This window comes from Sorghum bicolor, chromosome 6, assembly GCF_000003195.3.
Source record: "Sorghum bicolor cultivar BTx623 chromosome 6, Sorghum_bicolor_NCBIv3, whole genome shotgun sequence".
NCBI lineage: Eukaryota > Viridiplantae > Streptophyta > Magnoliopsida > Poales > Poaceae > Sorghum > Sorghum bicolor.
The window spans coordinates 51,504,141-51,518,521 of NC_012875.2; the positions used below are offsets into that span (position 1 = coordinate 51,504,141).

General features: G+C 45.8%; 2 protein-coding genes across 2 annotated transcripts; both read right to left on the minus strand.

Moving 5' to 3' along the window:
* Positions 5,441-6,369, minus strand: LOC8056035 (ferredoxin-thioredoxin reductase, variable chain). The gene has a single exon (XM_002448172.2). It carries the CDS (start codon positions 6,239-6,241, stop codon positions 5,717-5,719), a length of 525 nt encoding a protein of 174 aa, XP_002448217.2. The 5' UTR covers positions 6,242-6,369; the 3' UTR covers positions 5,441-5,716.
* On the minus strand, positions 11,479-13,695 carry LOC8056036 (dehydration-responsive element-binding protein 2B). The gene has a single exon (XM_002448173.2). The coding sequence runs from the start codon at positions 13,385-13,387 to the stop codon at positions 11,999-12,001; it is 1,389 nt and encodes a 462-aa protein (XP_002448218.2). The 5' UTR covers positions 13,388-13,695; the 3' UTR covers positions 11,479-11,998.

The window sequence follows — 14,381 nt, forward strand, 5'->3', positions numbered from 1 at the left end:
TCTGAAGACATCTATAATGTTGTCACTTACTCCTTATTTTGAGTTATAATGATAGTAGACAATGATGGATTTTTTTTTAAAAAAAGACAATGGTGGATCTTGCCCCTTTTCCATCCACTTCCTTATAGGACCCATGTGTAATTGTCTCATTGTTTTCTTCTCTCCCTATACCTTCCTTTTTCTCTCCACGCATATGTGCATCTCACATCGCAGTAGGAGCTCTACGCATCTCGACGCGGAGGCGGCCAAGTGCGGGGAGGACGTGGCGGGATGGCTCGTGGTTGAGCTCGTTGGCGCCTGTTGCCCGCGGTGCAGCGACCGGTCGCACCCTCCACAGACAGCACGACGATGCAGTGCATAGTGCTTGGGCGGCTCGCCTGCTTTCCCCTTGCTTGGCAGCCAACGCGGCAAGGCTTGCACGGTGGCCAGCAACTGCGTAGTGGCTTGCGGTCAAGCCCTCAATAGGCGGCACGACAAGGCCCACATAATTGTCGGGGTCGCATCCAGTTGTAGGTGCGCAGGCATCGGACCTCTACATCGTCGTCGGGCTTGAGCTCCTCCTCGCCGGTGTAGCCCACGCCCACGCTCGCACTCCTCCTCACCCGTGCAACCCACGTCTGTGCTCCTCTTAGCCGAGATCCGTATCTCGGTGGGCGCCGCCGTTAGGTGGCTCCGCATTATCACCTCAAAGTTGATTTTTTTTCCATCGTCATGCTTCCTTGATTTATGTCTAGTTTGTCCATGTTTTCGATTTGGTCTTAGCTTTGTGCTTTGTTTTGATCTTGATCTCGTGTAGGGTCACCTCAATTTGGTTTTCTTGCATCTCGTGTTACTGATTTGGAAAAGTCCTTTCGGCCGTGGCGGTCTCAAACTCTACCAACAAACTAACAACAAAAGCCCGTGTCAATCTCGTCATCTGGTGTCTTGATTTTTGTTAGATTTGGTACGCAGTGGTCTTGATTTGCATGCGTTGTCTGCGTAGATTGGTGGATGAGAGTCCTAGACAGAGGTGTTGGTTCTAAGCGCACGGAGAGAGAAGAGAGGCATGTAAATACATGGGAGATCAAGCTTTGTGGCGAAAGAGGGGAGCGGGGTGTGCGGCAGTGTGCAGGGACGAGGCGAGTGGGCTAAATAGTTGGGGTAGAATAGATTAGATTGGACAAAAAAAAGAATATAAACTTTTGTCTCTTTATTATTAGGTATAAATATAGATTAAGAGTGGTGACCTCGGCGGCTTACGAACATGTCCACGGCACAGGCCGTTCGATTTTATTTTCCGTCGTTGATTTGTTACCGCGTGTCCACTAATCTTTTACTGTGTCACCGGTTCCCATACTGTAGCGTTGTTCACGAGTTTCATCATTGACGGTCGTGAATTGTGTTTCAAAGTCTGAGCAAAGGCGAGTCTTTCGCCCTTGATTGTTGATGCAACCCTTCCTTAGTCAACACAGACTCAAAGACACAGAGAAGCGTGGAAAATATTAGGTGCAAACCACTCTCTTGCTGCAATCGTAAAAACTCTTTCAAAGACTATAGTTAGAAATTTTAAAAAAATATGAAACGATGCATATCTATAGTTCATATATAGATGTATGTTATAGCAAAAGTTGGGAGGTAAACTTATTATGTAAAAATCCATACAAAAACAACAAATTTCAGGTGCAAGTGCACTAGAAGACAAAATTTCTAAGAATTTGTCTTCTAATGCAAATACACATGAAATTTATCATTTTCATATGAGTTTTTCTAGATTAATTTTGTTTTATAATTTTTGCTACAATATACATCTATGTGAACTTTGGATGTGCATCGTTTCATAATGTTTGAAAATCTCTAAGCAGAGTTTTTGAAAGGGTTTTCACGATTGCACTAAGAGGATGATATGCACCTAATATTTTCCCAAGGGAAGCACCATGGCACTCTTTCAGTACTGGATGTTGAGGCCAATCCGTTACCACTCTTTCGTCGACTTTGCATAGTACCGAGGAGGGTACCAAACTTTCCGAATCGAGACGGGGTATTACATTTCATGAATCTACTGTAAAACAGAAAGTCACATACTCACATGTACTTAGGCCCGTCCTGTTTGAAATTGTGACATGGTTTCCTTAATTCCTTGTATGTGTTTTGGGTGTGACTGTGTGAGGATCCTGCTGCTGATGCAAAATTGCAAAGAGAGCAGGGTCTAAGTTATGGAATGGGTAGTATTACCAATACGCAATAGCTTGTGATAAGAAGAAATCAGACAATTGATGAACCCTGAAGTTGGTATTCCTCGAAGAAGAGATCAACATTGGTGCAATTATTTCAATAGCTCGCATCCATCAATTCTTTAGCAGAGTTGAATAAATAACCTGAAAAAGGTTGAATCATGTGACTCAAGATGACACAACTGGCAACTTCGGCTGGTAATAAATGCCAGGTTTGATAGTAGATTTATCTTAGTATGCATGATTGAATAAAGTGTTTATGACTGATGTAGATGCAAAGTTCTTTGCTCCAAAATTGCTGTACTTAAATGGATCTTAACTAGAAATTCAAGAGGAATACAACACCTCTTACACAAGAGAGCTGTGGTCATACCGCATTGGTTGGATCTGAAATTCTGGAATGCTAAAGGGGTCTAGATTATTTACCTTCTCGACGTTGCTGTGAGGTTAGTGAAAAGATGGTGCACAATGCACAACTGAGCCTATAGTATACTGAAACTTGTGAATAGAACTTCAGTGTTGCATAAACAACATTTTGGCAAGGTGAAATATTAAAATTTGACACTGATACTAAGCTATAACCATAACAGTTTAAGACCTGGCAGGCTGGCACTAAGCTGAGAGCACGATTAAGCTTATCGGAGGGAACACAGATTACTCAATTGAGGAAGGGAACAGGCCCTGAAAAGCTGCTCAGGTTCACAACAGGTAACCAAATTTGTTGATTCTGCAGATGTGGCTAGTCAGTGGACTTTTTACATGTATGCAAGCAAGTGTTCATAAGAGAGAGCACTCCAATATATATTGCTAGTCTGCTAGAGGCAAATTCTTAAATGAATATAAGAGAAAAGACTTGAAAAGTTACTGATGGAGTAACTTAAGAGGCTTCTAGTTACCATATTTTGCATAAGTGTTCAACTTGAAATAAACTCCTAGAGAAATAATATCTTCCAGTTGTAGAAATTCCTTGGGGAAATGTAGCAAGAGATTTACTTTGAGTAACTATCTTACTGGCAAGAAGGGTAACAATTATGGAAATGTTTAAAGTAGGAGTGCTCAACGGTTAACGTACCTGATGGTCACTATTCCTAGATGTTGATGTTCCTGCAAAAAATATTGTTGTTGGTGCACGCAGTTTGTTAGCTCAAATTAACTGATCATTTGCTACCCTGTTTATTGAAATCAGTGACTTGAGTTCTGACAGAAAATGCACTTAGCATCTTTAAAGATAGCCTAGTTGCACTTATGCTGCAGCATAGTGGTAGGTAATAAATTGTGTTTCCTATATAAAGAAAGCTTTGTGAAGAATCAATAGCTTCAACATGGGATGTTCTTAGGCCTTTGTAGCTCTAAATTGGTGAATAATTTCTGTCTCTCACTGATATCACCATCTTCATTTTCACAGCCCTCAATGATAAACAAGTATAGATGTCCATATCAGCCATAAAATTCCTCCAGCAGAATATGAATGGATTAGTGGTGTTCTTGGGATTTTCAATTGTCCCAGTACCATTTGCCTGTTGTGCATGAATGATGGCTCTGGAAGTAGCAGAAGCTGATCAGAACTGACCACTCAGTGACGCTTTGAAATCTGAACACCTGTGCCCATCAGTGAGATGTCTCCAGGCATTTTGTCCAATATGAAGACACAAACATAGGTTGAATTGAACAAATATCCTTCAACACCCATCTGAGTCACTCATAACATAACTGAACAAGTGGTAACTAAATTGAAGGAATTATTATATAGCAGTCCAAAACATCAATCGTTGATTGTTATAAGTTCTAACTTGTCAATTGTGCTTTGAATAAACAGTGCGCAAGAGTACTTGGGAAATAACCATGTAAACAGCATTTTCAGTCCAGTAGTGGAAACACCAAGCATCATGGACAGCTGTTTCTTCAAGTTATTAGCCATTGAAAAAATATCTCTGTTTGCTCCTTCTGCTATATATTCAAGGTAAGTTAAGACCTCATAATGTTTCATCAATAGTGTGATAGAAAAGCCCTGCAGAAACACATGTGAGCGTATGCATATGACCATGCATTTTGCATATATAGATTAGTACTCTGTCAGAAGATGACTGCTGTGCATTTTCTGTAGAATGAATGTTTTGGCACAGGCATAGCAAAATAGAAGAAATGATCATTTTGTTAAGAAAACTCACATTATGAGATTTAGAAAATGCATGCAGCACACAAAAAAAATACTAGAACATTAATCATTAGATCATCACTTGAACAGAAGCATTAGTTTGAATATTAATCATTAGATCATCACTTGAACAGAAACATTGGTGCTAAACTTGTAATGGTGAAATTATCGGTAGTTGATAATTCAAATCCAAATACATATATTCCCCCAAAAAAGAATATCATATGACAAGATTGGCTTTTGTAAAAAACCAAAGGGAGAGGTCTTTTTATGCCGTGCAACCCCACATCAAGAATCAAAAATAGAATAATTGAAAGCTCAAAAAGAAGAGGAAATATCCAACTGTGCGCAGTCTCTAAGAGATGTTATCAGGAATATCGCTGCAGAAATAAAGCTAGGTGATGATTCACAAATTGCATCATATAATCAGAACATCAACAGGTTAAATTCAAAGAATCAGCCAATCCAGTATGTAAAATTCACTGAAATGAGCTTCAGGCATGCCTGTTTTGAGAAAGCCTGGGTTCGCATCTTTGCCCTTGCTTTCTGTTGTAGTATATCTTGAAAGAATACTCACGACCAATGCTATAGAAGTAATGAAGGAAATCAGGAAACATCTGAAGAGTAGATGGGCATGTTTGGATACCATGGGCTAATTGTTAGCTAGCTAATTTTAGCTCAAATTAGCTCTAGTGCATCCAAACAAGAGGGCTAATAGGTTGGCTAATTTTTTAGTCAAGTCTCCAACTAGTTGTTAGCCAACCATAGTTAATTTAGGCTAACTTTTAGCCCAACTAATAACTAGCCATGTGTATCCAAACATGCCCTTACAAGGTGATGAACTAAATCTCATAACAGAATTGCTATGCTCCTAACTTTTCGCCATCCTTAATCAATTTGCTTGACTATCAGCAGATATATTGGCTTCTTATTTTACTGGGAAAATCAGGCCTCCTGTTTGAGCCAGGATCAAGCTAGTTCTTATCATCCAAGTATCAAACAAATTTAACTATTTTCCATCATATATCACAGTATTGCTCAGTCCTAGAGGTAACATTTTGTCTTGAACAATCAATAGAACATAATGCTCAATAGATTCGTCAGTTTAATTACTTTGGATCATAAGTATCGACAAACATTCGAATAATTCCTCACATATGAAAATTTCATCAATGTTAAAGGGAGGAGAGGGGAGAAGCGCACCGCAAATAAGCAAACAAACAGCAACTTACTAGCAAAGTTGCAATCTCCTCACACCCTCGACAACGTCCTCCTTTCGCACAGACACGATAGTATACAGATGCCACAGCCGCCGCTGAGAGCGCGTTATTATTCTCTCTAATCCAAAGCTCTATTCGTCCCCGACGATCTCGAACTCTTGCTCGCGGAGGTGGGCGATGAACCGGACCGGCTTGTCCTGGCCGTCCAGCTTGAGCTCGAACGCCACCTTGAAGGGGAGATTGGCCGTGACGCGCTTGCCCTTCCAAACGCCGATGTACTGCTTGACGACGCCCTCCATGCCGCGCAGCTCCAGGCCGGGCGCCTTGGCAACGTGGTGGACGCGGACGGGCGCCGTGACGCGCACGCGCTTCCCGACCTTGGGCGCAGCCGCGGCCTCCTCGGCAGCTACGTCATGGAACGAGGACACGTCGCTGCCGACGGCCACCCGGGGCGCGATGTGGAGGCGCGCGCACCACCGCGGCGGCGTGGGGAGGAGACGGCAGCGGGCGGGCGTGGAGGCGGGAGGGAGGAAGCGGGGGCTGGGGTGGAGGGGATCTGGCGAGGTGGAGCTAGAGGGGGGAGCGACGGCAGTGGCGGTGGCCGCCATGATCGCCATCGGGGACGGGAAGGTTGGTGGGCGGGTGGGGAATTGCATCGAGCAGGCGGTGCGCACGTGAGGAATAGAGATGCGGGAGCAGCGCCCCCGGAGGCCAGGATGGCAACGGGGCCGGGGCGGGTTGCTCGGGTTTTAGATCCGATGAGTGCGGGCGTCGGCGAGTTTTTCACCCGCAGGTTTACGGGTTCTGGATCTTGATGCTACCATGCTGGATGAGGTTGTTTTTTTTAGAGGTTGCTAGTTGAAAGGTGCTGTTTGGGTGCTTGATGCTGCCTGCAAGAGGCTTCTTCAGACTTGCCAGTTCGAGTGAATGCAATGTATTTTAGTTACCAGGATTGACATTGTAATTGATTGTTTGAGAATGCAATATTGACAAAGTAATGAATGTTGCACCGACATTGCATTGGAAAGAATTGGAGTGTAATCTTGAGAATTCAAAAGAATTTGATGGCAGCAAAGAAAATGTTTACTGACTAAGCCCATGTAAACGACCTCAGAAAAGCATCATTACAATTGGACTGTGTTATTATTTTGAGTCATTCTTTCTACATGTTCTGTCATATGTTCAATTTTAATGATGCTTTTGTGAGAGCACATAGTAATGTTGGACAGCATAATCTTTGCAAATTGAGGACCACTGCTGATGTAATGTAAAATTGGACATGACCATCTTTGCAAATTGAGATCCACACTTCTCCAAACTAGAGGGTTCACATTTCATAATAGCGAGTTCACAGCTCACATTAGAGGCAGACAAGACTGAGTTCACAGGTCATAATTTAGTGAGTTCACATCGCACGCAGGAATAGCTGCGTGAATGGGTGATGTTGAAGGTACAGAAAGTAGCAAGAAGAGGAAGTATTCACATCCATGCTTATGTGACAAGCAAGGCATGAACAAGCTACAAGTAGGAAGAGGAAGTATTGAAGGACTTACACTAGACTCAGGGATTTAATATGTTAGCTTGTACTTTGATTATGGATATGATTAGGTTATATGTATTGTTTGACCTCTTGGGCAAATACCAGTGGCATGGTGATGTTTGATCAGTAAAGCTCCACAATTAAGTTTACTGATACCCAGTTCCACAGTCAAAGGCAGTCATGAATATCGAAACATCTTGTGATTCTATTTCAATTTTGAGTTGATTCATGCCCTAGTTTGCAGTAGGGGCTACAGACGGTTCGAGAGAAGGTGGGGCTCCCAAGTCTCTTGTGTGGTTGTGGGTGCGGTTGTTTCTCTTATTTTCCAGTCACCTATGCAGGGGATCCTCCACTCCCTTTTATAGGTAAAGAGATGATATGGAGGGTACATGTTCTTGCACAAATAAAAGAAGAAAGAGAAAAACAAAAAGTCTTTAGGAGAGTACATCGTCTTCCTGTTTATCCGAGTGCGCAGCCAACCCTATTGAATAAGGACATCATGGTCGTCTGGTCCTGGCCTTTCTAGGCACTGGTGCCATGTTCCACGGCCATCCCTGCTCCTATGGCCCTTGTACTGCGGGGTAAAGAAGGGTGCATGACCACGGATATGCGTAGAGAGGAGAGTAGGTGACATAGTGATCATTGTCACTATTTGCTATAGAGGCATGGTCATCAGAACATAGTGGAATGATGGTCATTGTGTCAGGTAACAGTGCTCTCCATGCTTCCGTATGAGGGGCGCAGTCGTGCTTATCCCGTCCAAGGGAGTGAGCAGTGTGACGGGGGCTCGTTTGTTATCCTGGTCTAGGAGGGGGATTAATGGCCTAATAAAATTTTTACAAACCACACTAGAGAAAAATGTTAGTAAATAACAAAGCAAAGCTTTTTGCTCTAGCTCTACTTGAGGGTTTGCAAGCCACCTATCCAAGCAATTCTAGATACTATTATCACTAAGCACATAATTGCTATGTCACTACCACTAAACTAGTTGAGCTACACTAGCAAGACAAGTACACAAGCTAAAACAGTAAGGGCTAGAAACTCAACTATATTTTTCAAGAATGTAAATGAGAGAAGATGTGAACTTTATATCACCGCGTAGAGGGGATAAACCAATCACAATATGAATACCCATTACCAGGAAAATGTCAATCAAACACAATTGACACAAGAGATTTTTCTCCCGAGGTTCACGTGCTTGTCTGCACGATAATCCCCATTGTGTTGACCAACACTTAGTGGTTCAGTGGTTAAGAGGTGTAGCAAACCTCATCCTCTCACTAGAACACCACAAGAACCTACCCACAAGTGAGATAGCTCAATGGCACGCGCAATTCACTAGAGTTGTCTTTGGTGCTCCGTCTGGAAAGGCACAAGAACCACCGACAATCATTGAGAGATGGCCACGAACAATTACTAACTCGTGCCAATGCTCCTCAGTTGCTTCAAGCCGTCAGGGTAGTGACAACCACCAAGAGTAACAAGAACTCTACAGCCACAACGATCCCCAAGTGCGACTAGATGTAATTATTCATGCAAATACACTTAGAAACACTCCCAATCTCACAAATATGATGAATTAAGAATGAAGATGAGTGGGAGGTGTTTGCTTAAGCTGATAAGGATATCAAGTATGTTAGAATACCAAGAGAGTGAGCCCCAAGCTGACCAAACACTACTTATAGAGCCCCCAAAGAAATAGAGTTGTTGGCTCTCTATTCTTACAGAACTCGGGGTGATCGGATGCTCTGGTCAGATCGACCAGACGCAAACCCTAGTGTCCGGTGCTAGGATCTCTACCACATGTAACTGTATTTTTAACGTCGCATGTTACATCTCAATGGTTAAGTTCACACCAAACACGCTTTAGAAACTAATTGGATTCTGGACCCTAGCGTTTGATCGCTACTCAGAGAGGTTCCAAAACATAATTTCCACAACCGAACATGTCCGGTGCCTAGTGACCAGACTCGACTCTGTGTCCGGTCTGTTAATGCTCACACACTCACACCACGTTACACTGACCAGATTATGAACAGTGTTCACCCAGTGTCCGGTCGTCTAGGTCTGCTGCTCTCAACAAGTGAGTGGATGCATAGATCCTTGCATCCAGTACTAAACTCTGGGTGCACAACTTCTGTACTCGCCAAACAGAACTGACCAGACATAGCCCGAGCACCCGGTGCTCTCAGCACGAACATTTGGTGAGAGACACACTCCACTCTTCTCTACCTCTCAAACTTCATCTCCTTTGTAAAAGTGCTAACACCATCAAGTGTATCTCCTTGTGCACGTATCTTAGCATATTTTCACAAACATTTTCAAGGGTTATATTACCACACTAGGTTTTAAATGCATACAAATGAACAATGGCACCTAGTGCATTCGATAAACCGCTTAGTCAAAGAATTCCCCTCTTTATAGTATGCTATCGATCCTAAACCACTCACGCCCTCTATAGTGCCTTGAGTGTAAAACCAAAGACCCTATCTTATACCTTTGCCTTGATCTCCATAGAATTTTGTTTTTCTCTCTTTCTTTCTAAGTTGAGCACTTGATCACCTAGTGGTCATCACCATCATCACATGATTATCTCTAGGCTACATCACTTGGCATGGGACCATCCCTTCATGTCTACATACTTAGCACTTGGATTAGTCTTAAGGTTTGATTAATTAGCTAAAACTAAACTAGGACTTTCAACCTCTCTCTTAGGCAAGGCGGAGTCATTCTGAGGGGGGTCGGACGTCCTTGAGATGACGTCGTACCCCTCGGGCAAGGCGGAGATTGCTCCGAGACCTCAGAAGTGAACATGCTTGGCGTCAGGTGGGTCGGGCAAGCCAGAAATTGCCACCGACGGTCAGCATGCACTCGAGACGAGGGTCGGACGAGGCAGAGATTTTCCTTAGCCTGGGGGATTTGATTCTGTTATGCCGTTAATGCTGTTTGATTGGATATCATTATTATCGATACTCGACGGTTGGCTTGATGGAACCAGGATTGGCTTATCGAGGCTTAGATCCTAGCCATCCTAGAAGTAAGGCAAGGAACCAAACAAGCCCGGATCTGATTGGTAGATATTTTACTTACATATCTTTTTGTTTTTGCTAGCAAGGCAGGAACAAGCAGGAAGAGGAAGTATTGAAGGATTTAGCACTAGGCTCAGGGATTTAACATGTTAACTTTTGTATTTTGAATGTGAATATGTTTGGGCTGTAAGTTCTGCTTATGCATGCACAGACCCTCAGTTCGATCGAGCTAATGCATGGTCTGTTGTTTTAGCTCCCTTAAAACTCAGACTTTGTGAGCATTCATCTAGCTTCTTCACTATTTCCACTTTTATCTTACATCAAACAGCATATATGTCGCCTCCCAAGTCCCAACAATACATCATCGCTGACCGCTGACGAGCTTATCCACCGTGTGTGTCACCAAGGCTGTGTCCCGGCGCCTCTTGCTGCCTTTTCCGGCCACTTGATACCTCCCGTCAAGCCATCCTAATAACGCCATAGCCTCCCATCTAGCTAAACCCTATCTGGACTCCATCAACAAACCACAAATATAGTAACCTTGGCGCAAACCCTAAGACCCCATTTGGTGAAGCTCCAGTCAGTTTCTTCGTAGTCATTTTTGTCTCTCTTATGAAAATAAACTAGGAGGTGGTGAGATAATTATTTTTTCTTTCACCAGCTCCGGCTCCTCCAAGGACTGAAATCAGGCCTAAACTCACTGGATACTTAATTTGCCATAGCTCGAGAAGAAGAACCAAACTTATGAACAACAATAGGAATGGTTTGAAAAAAAAAACTGAATTTGGTAGGGACCGGGGCTAGAAAATGCTAGTTGAGATATAGCTTTCCTAATTTATTTTTTCTTCGACCATGATTAACCAAGCGCTGCATATGTTCATGTTGGAATGAGCTACTCGAGCATATAAAAAATGGTTATTATGCACTTACATTATTTGAACTCTTAAAGCTACTTCTAATCATAAATACAATTTCATCATGCTAAATCAAAACTTCAAAATTTGACTATCAGTACTATTAGATTTATTGTATTAATTTTTTGATTTGAGATTGTTTGGTTATAGATGTCGCTAGTTAATTAAAGTTCAAAATCCATGACTACATGTATAGACTTATATTTGTGATTGGAGAAAATACTAACGTTATTCACATCATTATGGGATATTCATGATCAAGAAGACCAATAATATATATCCTCTTTATATGTAAGAACTCTGAAGTAATCACAAAACTTGGATGCACGCACAACTTGATGCCTGACATTTCAAAAGCAATGCATGGTCCAAAACCCTAAATTGTGTATGAAAGCAGGTATATATAAGAGTACAGGAAAATAATAAATCATAAACAGTAGAACAATACAACATACATAAACTGATCAACATAATTTTCCTAACACTAGGAGGTAGGAACCCATAGCTAAATTAGTGACAAAGCCATCTCACATGAAACAGTGGGGACGTAATGTTGCAACAAACTGAAGAACACATTGAAGAGTATAGGAAATATCTAAAACACTCGTGAGTCGTCTATTGAGGATGCTGTTGCAGATCATGCATGGGTGAGAAATTGACTGGTTGCCCTAGTAGCTGACCAAAATATTGCAGCCTAGAGCATGGTTTCCTGGTGAATTTCAGAAGAAGCATCTGATGAAGAAAGGCATCATGGCCGGATGGTTCTTATAAATGCTGATGTGCAATAATGAATCTGTGTGATGCCGCAAGTTGTCTAAAAAACCTGAAACCTGCGTGCATCTCTATCCTACTTGCTAGTGCTATTTCTGCAAGTAATCAACGTGCAAGAAAAAGAATGAGATCAGCAATAAAGGTACTTGGATGTGCTGTTTAGTCCATGAAGGTAGGCGAATGAGGAGACTGTGAGTGCAGTGGGGAAGAAGAAGAAGCAGGTGTTACCGGGACGTGATCGCATGACATGTCCGTCCCGGTTGCCGCCGCTGTTGTCGCTGTGTTTATGCCGGCCTCGTCGCCGGCGAAGCGCCCGTGATGGAGAAAGAGGCCGCGAGTGCTATCAATGTCGTAGTCGTCCCAGAAGGAGCTTCCTGGGCCCCACGTGTTGAACCATGCCTCGTCGGCCGGACCCCACTCACTGCCAGCAGGAGCCTCCGGCGAGTGAATCATTTGACCCGAGTCTGGCAAGGTCGTCTCACCACCAGAGCTTCCTTCTAGCTGCGACGATGTCGCAACCGGAGGCTGTGGCTGCTTGCCCGACGATCCTTCTGCGTCCGGCGGCGTTTGGTGCGTGTTTTCCTCGTCAGGAGTCTGTGGAGGCGACGACGACGACGTGGAGCCCGACGCGGCGGCAGCTGTGGGCGCGGCCGCGGCTGTGGCGCTGGTGCGGCCGCTTCCCCCGGCGTGGCCCTTCCCGAAGAACCGGTCCGGGAAGTTGAGCCGCGCGTTCTCGCCGCGGAGCTTGAAGGCCTCGCGGTCGTACGCCATGGCGGCGTCCTCGGCGGAGTCGAAGGTGCCGAGCCAGAGTCGCGTGCGGTTCCGCGGCAGCCTGATCTCGGCCACCCACTTCCCCCAGTGCCGCTGCCGCACGCCGCGGTACAGCTTCTGAGGCGGCGGCGGCGGCGGAGCGCGCAGCAGGTGCTGGTACAGCGAAGGCAGCACGGCCGCGGCCTGCCCGCCGCGCGGGCTCAGGTTCAGCGCCTCGCTCCAGTACCGCAGCAGATGATGCTGCTGCTGCGGGCCCTCCGGCAGCAACAGCTGCGCCTGGTACTGAGTCGGCGCGCCGAACGATATCATCTGCTGCTGCTGCTGGTGGCGCTGCAAAGGCGCTTGATGAGCCTGCTGCTGCTGGTGTGGCGACGCCGGCTGTGATGACTCGCTGGCGGAGTGCTGCTGCCACGGCGGGAGCTCCAGCCGCGGGGCGCTGCCCACCGCCGCGGAGGGCTCGTACGCGAACGGGAACATATGCCGCGCCGAGGGCGGCGACACCGGCGCGTGCGAGGTGGCGCCTGCAGCGCTGGCGCGAGGGGAAGGCGGGGCCGACAAAGACGTCGTCGTCGACAGCGACGACGCGGCGGACCGCTGGAAGCGGTCCGGCGCCCGCCCGATCTTCTTGAGCGGGCGCAGCAGTGCCGCCGACGCGTCCTCCATCACCGGAGCCAGCTGCCGCCGCGGCTGTATGGGCGTGACGCCTTTGCCCTTCCACCTCCTGCCCCCACGACCACTCCCCGCGCCACCGCCACCGCTCTCGCTCGACGCGTCCATGCCCCGACCGAGGCAACCGATGCGAACGAAGATGCGCGCAACCGATCGAAATCCCCAGCAGTGCAGTGTGTGTGCAGCCGCGCGCGCGCCCGGCCGCCCGCGGCGCTACAGCAACAATATATAGACGACAAGAGCCTCGTAAAAAAAACCAATCCGTAGACCAACTTGCAGCACGAGCAGGGACGGACGAACTCCCGGCCGGTGAAACGATTCGCTCCGGTCGCGGGCGACCGGCGGCGCGCGGGGAGAGCGAGCTAGGCAGCTAGCGTGTGCGCGTGGTGTGGGGCGTACGTGTTGGTTAGTTCTGGTTGTGGAGGTTCCGGAGACGAGTGCGACCAAAATGTTTCGCTTATAAAGGTCGTGTGCCTCGTGGGGTTCACGAAGCAGCAAAAACAAAAGCTAGGCCTACGCGTGATTTCTCACTGAGCTCGACTCGACCTAAACCGACTTTGCTGCGAGCCAGGAAAACGATCTACTGGTCGGTCGGTGTGCCGGGGCCCCGCCACGCATTGACTCGTGGAGAGCCCGCGGATGCCGACACGTCGTGGCGGCACGGATCTTGACGCGGCGCGGTCGGGACCGCGACATGTGGGCTTTTTCTGTTGCTGTCACCACGGCGTGGACGGCACTGATCGCTCGCTAGATTTTGACCGCTCCTCTGTTGCTTTCCTTGCACTCCAATCTGCCCCCTATGATGTTATTCCCCACGGGAGGCAGTGACTTGTTTTTAAATTGAAGTTTTTGGGAGTTTCCAACCAATCCCGTCACGCCTACAATTATTGCCTTGATGCTTCTAGGTTACAATAGTAGACCGTTTAGCATTGTTGTCGGTACTACCAATTCAAGGTAGGTACGAGGGCACATATATACTCTAACTCAACCAGTATGATTAACAAGGCATCTCTCTAACAGTAGCAGGAGTTACCTACCGACTTTGAGAGGAAGTAATCATCTAACCTAAAGTAAATCAATTTTTAAAGTTATCTTAAATTAA